The 7,435-nt window shown below is 43.1% G+C and overlaps 1 protein-coding gene across 1 annotated transcript in view; it reads left to right on the top strand.

Moving 5' to 3' along the window:
• Nucleotides 1-2,965: 2,965 nt before the first annotated feature.
• Nucleotides 2,966-7,435, top strand: part of LOC136678423 (acetoacetyl-CoA synthetase-like) — a 63,359-nt gene continuing 58,889 nt past the window's right edge. The window contains exons 1-2 of the mRNA XM_066656478.1: nt 2,966-3,187; nt 4,339-4,442. Of these exons, the coding sequence (XP_066512575.1) occupies nt 3,043-3,187; nt 4,339-4,442 (249 nt within the window). The 5' untranslated portion in view covers nt 2,966-3,042. The remainder of the gene's footprint in view (nt 3,188-4,338; nt 4,443-7,435) is intronic.

Raw genomic sequence — 7,435 nt, 5'->3', positions numbered from 1 at the left:
ACAGAAGAAGCAGTGCAAAAAGTTTGGGAACAACTGGTGTTGTTCTGAATGATTTTGTGACCTGTGCAGGGTGTAGTGATGTCATTAGAATCACTTTATTGGCCACTGTGCTGCACACAGAGGAATTTGTTCTCTGCATTTAACCCAATCTGTGCAGTGAAACACACATTTACACACACAAACTAGTGAACACTAGGGGGCAGTGAGCACACGTGGGCGCCCAGCGAGCAGTAGGGGATTAGACGCCTTGCTCAAGGTCACTTCAGTCATGACCTACCGGCTTTGGGGATCGAACCAGCCACCTTCCGGTTACACGCCCAGGCCACTGCTGCCCTCATTATTTTAATAGAAATAGATAGCTGCACCCTTCTCAGGCCTAGAGTCCATATGAAAACCTGAGTCCTGTTGAGATGTGTGGGGTCTGCAGGTCAAACAAGTGCCTGTCTGTACCTTTGTTTCTAAATAAGCTCCTTTCTGAATCTACAGGGACTCATCAGACTGCAAACACAATGCATTTCAGTGAGGAGTTTAGTTAATAAACAAATGCATTCGCATCTTAATCCCTTGCTCTCTGCCATGTTGATCATCCTTGAACAAAACCGTCGGTTCTGATTGGTCCTTTCCGTTATCTCAAGGAATTGTGTGTAATAGGCCTCAGTTGAACCTTCATCTTCACAGTCCTCCCCAAAGGCAGCAGTGACGATGTGTAGAGGGCACTTGTTATCACCCCCTGATCCAGAGAATGAGAAATGGCCACTCTACAGCTTCGCTGTCCTCGTGTACACGTGCAGTTGTAGACTATTTATGAATTATTTATTACAAACACTAATTCCAAAAAAAAAAAAAGGGTCTGGGACACACCTCTAAACACTCCTCTCCTCTCTGGACTCATTGCATAAAACGTCTGTGTCCACGTGATGTAATGGTGATAAAAGGACATGAAATCCTGGCACCGTCGGTCCACTGTAAATAAATTTAATAACACCAAGGTGAGGCCTTGTGAAACCAGCCCTCAACCTCATTTCATCTGGAACAGTGTCCACTGTGAGGACATTTATCGAAGGGCTATATTACTCTCTGTTATTAAATACACATTTAAATGGTTTACTCATTCTGTGTGTTACTGTCTTTTTTTTTTATTTCTTCTAACATTATAGAAATACTATTATTATTATTATTATTATTATTATTATTATTATTATTATATAAGGCTTGGTCATTTGTACTCCACAGTCATTCAAATTGCTGAAACAATGAGACAATACCAAGAAAATTTAAATTAAAATGTAGCATGTAGGAGAATAAAAATGAAGTATGAAAAGTGTTACCTGCACACTGCTGAAAAACAGAGAAAAGAAATAAAACGTGTAAAATTTGATTAAAACTATATATTTAAAAGAAAGAAAATTCAAAAGTATCACAAGTATTATTATTATTATTATTAGTCGTAGTAGTAGTAGTTGTAGTAGATTTTAATGTACATGCTGAAATAATAGTAATCATTTTAGCAATAGTAGTAAATGTAATATATTTATGTAGAAAAGAATTAAATGTTTTCTTATATATGTATCAGGTATCTATATATATATATATTAATTAGTACTTAATACGTATATATGATATAATATTACATATATTATCAACATTACTAATTAGAATATAGATAGTTGGTAGTATGATAAGCAAATGACAAAAAATATTTTCTTAAAATTCATATCATATGTTATACAGTATGTCTGAAGGAATATTGTTAGTTTTTATTTTTATTTTTGTATTTGCTGTTTTTTAATATACCTGATACATCCCTTCATGGAACAAACAAAACAGATAAATCTAACATCTAAATTTAGCCATATATTTAGACGTTAACTGCAGTTGTTCAAAATCTGCATATTATAACATAATCATAAACATTATCAGAGGTCTGAATGAATACTCGTTTGTTTTTAAACTGACTTTTATTTTGAAATTTGGCAGTTTAAGCTCCCGTCCGTCTGCGTGTTTACGAAGCTCACTGAATACAGCTTTCTGATTGGTCACACCCCTGAATCACTCCCCCAGCCTAGCGTTTCTATTGGCCGTTGGCTTCTGACCACAGCGCGAGCCTGGCATAGCCGTACCTACGGCTCTGAATCGTGGGTTCTGATAGGCAGATCCTTTCTGTCTGTACACGCTCGTTTGCATAACAGCGTGCAACTCGGCTGATGTGAGCCGAGCTGCTGCAGCCAATCAGGCTTCGATATGCTAATACGCGCTACGCCCCTCCCTCCGCCTCTGATTGGGTAAAACCGATGAATATCTTACGTAATTGACTCACTTTTCCATTGATTCTGTAAGGGGGCCTTTATTATATAGATTTATAAGATAGATTTTATATTTAAATATAGATAGATGAAAAGCATTGTTATTATTATTATTTTTTAATTTATTTATTATTATTATTATTATTATATGCACATTAATGTATTGTCATATTTATGTCAGCCCATAAAAATATATTACGTAAACTGTATTTATGTGTATATCCATTTTATATATACATTTTTGGCACTATTTGATGTTACTTTTGCAATATTTGATGCTGTGGTTTGATTGGTCACGCCCCTGAACCACCCCTCTGTCTCTGCATTTCTGTTTGTCTTCCTCATAGTCGTTATTTACTTAGTAATATAAATAAATATTCTCCGTACTAAAATTTAAATCCTGTACACTTTAAGGTATCGATTATTTAATTTCTTTTACACCCCCTACACACGTATTAAGTCATTCATTCATTCATTCTCGTTTCTTTGTGCTGCTCGAGAAGGGACTACATTCAGCGCGGATGAAGACAACCGCTCGGTCTGTGGGCGTAAACTGTGGGTGTGGCCTCGTAGTTTTCCTACCGTGTGTGGGCGTGGTCTCGCAGTGCCTTCTTGGCTTATGTGCGCGTGCCCGGTGAGTTCGTAAGTGAGTGAGTGAGCGAGCGGGTGACAGCGGACGCAGAGGGTCGCAGAGCTCGGTGTGTTACTGTGTGTGTTACAGGGTGTGTGTGAGAGAGACATGATGTGTGAGAAAGTGGAGAAAGCGGAGAGATCCGAGCGGATCCTGGAAGACTCCCAGCCACTGTGGACCCCCAACAGCAAACACAACACACACATGGACAAGTTCAGATTACACTGCAACCGGCAGCACGGGCTCAACACAGGTAACACACTCACACACACACACACACTGCAATAAGGGATCAGAACAGGTAACACACACCACAAGCTTAGGGGATAAAACACACACACACAGGAGAGGATAAGCTAAGAGCTAATACACTTAGAGCATTTTCTAGAGTCTGTCAAACAAACACAGTCCGGGATCTAAATGGCAGCACAGTGTTGTGTAGTTCCACCTTAAACATCACTTTCTGTCTCAGACTCTTACAAGATAACTTCCTCTTCCACCTTAAATATTACATCACGTCTTGTGCCATTCACTCTTGTTCTAAACGAATGGGCTTCTCATTCCAACTGTCCATTCCTCCTTAACACATGTAGTATGTAACAAGTTAAACTTGACCCCTTTTATTTTCCCGCCCCACCTTAAATTCTACATTTCTAACAGCGTCTAGAGCAGTGTGATGCTGTCAGGGTATTTTCGCATTTCACACTAAAAATTGTGACACCTTAAATTATCTGGTGGAGGCTGAAGCTGTCATCTTTACTCGATTTCTCCGGTCCACCTTAAAATGTCTGATCGTGGCTCATACATTGCAGAAGTTTACCTCTCATTCGAGGTTTAAATTTCTTCTTAAATAATGCATTATATTAGAGATCTGCTTCTTACTGCGATGCTCCTTTTCCACCTTAAAGTGAACAGTTATTGATGATGATGATGGGTCTGGCCTCTGTTTATATTTCACACCTGTGCAGTTTTGGCCTTATGTTTATGATCATTGTTCCACCTTAAATGGTGCAGCAGTTAAAGTTAAATAGACAATAAGAAGCACGCTTGAAGATGTCAGGATGTAAATGAGCTGTAAGTGTTTAAGGTGGAACAGAAAATTGAGGATAAGCCAAAATAAGCCAATTTGTGTCTGATCTCGGCTGCATCATTTAAGGTGGAAAGGAAAACACCATATTGCATGGTTCAGTGAGAACACAGTACTGATGTGTTCAGTCTCTCTCTCTCTCATACACACACACACGTGTATCTGTGAATTGTGGGGACATTACGTAGACTTCATTTTGTGGATCTACCCTTGTCTTCACCTTAACATTGTTTCCACTGTGGGGACCAATAGAAGCCCCCACAGCGAATCAATCAAACATTAACTGCTAATGAATCTCTGTATTTGTTGCTTTTTAGTAAACTATAATGAGCTGTACCAGTGGTCTGTGGAGAATTATGCCGAGTTTTGGGCGGAGGTTTGGAAATACTGTGGGATCACCTGCTCCAAGACGTACGAAGAGGTAATGTGATACATTTATATGGCATTTTGGTACAGTCCCAGTGCTCTGATTGGACAAGAGACATTCCATGAGTGTTGATATAGGCCTTGTTCACACTTGGCATTAAGATCCGTTTTTGGTGATCGGATCAAGTTTGGATTTCATGTGTGAACAGAAAGTGTTTTTTCCCTGTGTCCGGATAAAGTCACGCCAGCAGAACACACCACACTCCTCACAGACAGTCACCCGGAGGAAACCCACGCAGACACAGGGAGAACACACCACACTCCTCACAGACAGTCACCCGGAGGAAACCCACGCAGACACAGGGAGAACACACCACACTCCTCACAGACAGTCACCCAGAGGAAACCCACGCAGACACAGGGAGAACACACCACACTCCTCACAGACAGTCACCCGGAGGAAACCCACACAGACACAGGGAGAACACACCACACTCCTCACAGACAGTCACCCGGAGGAAACCCACGCAGACACAGGGAGAACACACCACACTCCTCACAGACAGTCACCCGGAGGAAACCCACGCAGACACAGGGAGAACACACCACACTCCTCACAGACAGTCACCCGGAGGAAACCCACACAGACACAGGGAGAACACACCACACTCCTCACAGACAGTCACCCGGAGGAAACCCACACAGACACAGGGAGAACACACCACACTCCTCACAGACAGTCACCCGGAGGAAACCCACGCAGACACAGGGAGAACACACCACACTCCTCACAGACAGTCACCCGGAGGAAACCCACGCAGACACAGGGAGAACACATCACACTCCTCACAGACAGTCACCCGGAGGAAACCCACGCAGACACAGAGAGAACACACCACACTCCTCACAGACAGTCACCCGGAGGAAACCCACGCAGACACAGGGAGAACACACCACACTCCTCACAGACAGTCACCCGGAGGAAACCCACACAGACACAGGGAGAACACACCACACTCCTCACAGACAGTCACCTGGAGGAAACCCACGCAGACACAGGGAGAACACACCACACTCCTCACAGACAGTCACCCGGAGGAAACCCACGCAGACACAGGGAGAACACACCACACTCCTCACAGACAGTCACCCGGAGGAAACCCACGCAGACACAGGGAGAGCACACCACACTCCTCACAGACAGTCAGCCGGAGTGGGACTCGAACCCACAACCCTCAGGACACTGGAGCTGTGACTGAGACACTACCTGCTGCTCCACTGTGATGCCCTGGAACAGAAAATTAGCGATGATTAAATAAACAAACACTTTATAATCTGTGACACTTTGTTATCGACTAATAAGCTGTGTCTCACTGAAGTTGTCAGGGCTGGGTTTATATTCCTATGACCCAATCACAGCTGTGCTGATACTCAGCAGAACAGCGCCACCTTCTGTGTTAATGCCTAATGAATATTCACTAGGATCTGTTGTATATATTTATATTATAACTGACACAGACATTGCAGCGGTAATGTTTATTTTGTTATAGTCAGATATGTTAAATATGATATTAGTTATATGCATTTCTGTCAAGAGATGAGGAAAAAGATCAGGCAACGCCGTGTTGTGTAATTTAACCCTTCCAATTATCTCCATGTGAATTTACCTTTATTTTCTAAATATTGATGCCCTGAGTAAAAGCTCTGTGTCCTTTATTAGGCAGGGTCACATTAAATGTTACATGAAACATAACAGATGTCACACACACAGGACTTTACCCACGAGTTGTTGACGCTTTTTACTGAATGGTACCTACAGAACTCGACTTAGATTTTCTAGTTCTCCACCAGGTGAATCAGGTCCTGGTTCTGGAAGCGGGTTCTTGTTTAGTGGCTTTTCTCTCGTGGTTCAGAGCGAGTCGAGTAGGGACTAAACCGTGGCGTGTAAACCTTGCAGAGCGCTGATTGTCCAGAGAGAGTCGTCACTCTACGCCACGCAACGCAGACGACCAGCACCAACTCTCCATCTGTAAAATCTCCAGCTGCAGCAGAGATCACGTTTGTTTTTATCCGACTCACGACGGCAGCTCGTAAAATGACGCCATGGTCTTTTGAAGAGGTTCAAACGCTCCTTGGATCGGTGGCCGACGAAAGAATCCAGCGAGAGCTGGACGCTGCAACAAGGAAGGAACAAACTCTACTGACCTGTCTGAACTGATGATGGAGCTGTGTTCACTCCCAAACAACAACAACACGCCGATACACCATGAGTACACACCGCTTAACATTACCACCGCCGTTATTGTGGTTTCCAAAGCCCACTGTTCCCCTTAGAGACGGGGGTTAGAGACGACACCGATACATTTCGGAGGGGGGGAGCTGTGGGAGTGGAAAACCAACCAGGAACCAATCAGAGAGTAGAGTCCAGTAGAAAAGCACTGTATATGTCTCTCAAGGACCCACTCGAATGACTGCTCCCCAACACTGGAGTATGGTTCAGCAGAACTAGACTCTCCTGATGGTGTTGCTGCCATAATGGCTACTTATTGTCTGGTGAGGTGTTACATTAAATGTAGTGGAAGATTGTTGTGAGGATTTGATGGCAGACACATGGGTGCTGATGACAGCTGATTAGTCCTGGATCAAAAATCCCCCTCTAAAGCCAGGATCACACTACACCACGCCAGTCTAACGGCACTAATCTGGTACAGTGAACGTCGTGAAAGTATCGTGTAGTCTGACCCTGGCTTACCTCATCCCTGAGGTTTTTATTTGGAGCGTCTCATTCACTAATGAGACTCCCACAGTCAGGACCGGTGCAGTTATGGCCCGAGTGTCTGTGGTAGATTAGTCATCATTGATGATATAATCTGGGATTTGTTTCCTGATGTTTCCTGTTGATCAGCGCTGACTCATGTCCATGTTGTGGTCAGAGTTCACTGAGTAATTGAGGAAAAAGGAAATCCATATCCGTCCGTAACTCACACACACTGCTGCTCGTTTATCTGGTGTGAAGGAGGTCAAGTGCAGCTCGGGGTCGATATTCAG

The sequence above is a fragment of the Hoplias malabaricus genome, chromosome Y, assembly GCF_029633855.1.
Source record: "Hoplias malabaricus isolate fHopMal1 chromosome Y, fHopMal1.hap1, whole genome shotgun sequence".
In the NCBI taxonomy this organism is placed as follows: domain Eukaryota; kingdom Metazoa; phylum Chordata; class Actinopteri; order Characiformes; family Erythrinidae; genus Hoplias; species Hoplias malabaricus.
Note: the sequence above shows the minus strand (reverse complement) of the source record. Positions and strands in the feature narration are given on the sequence as shown.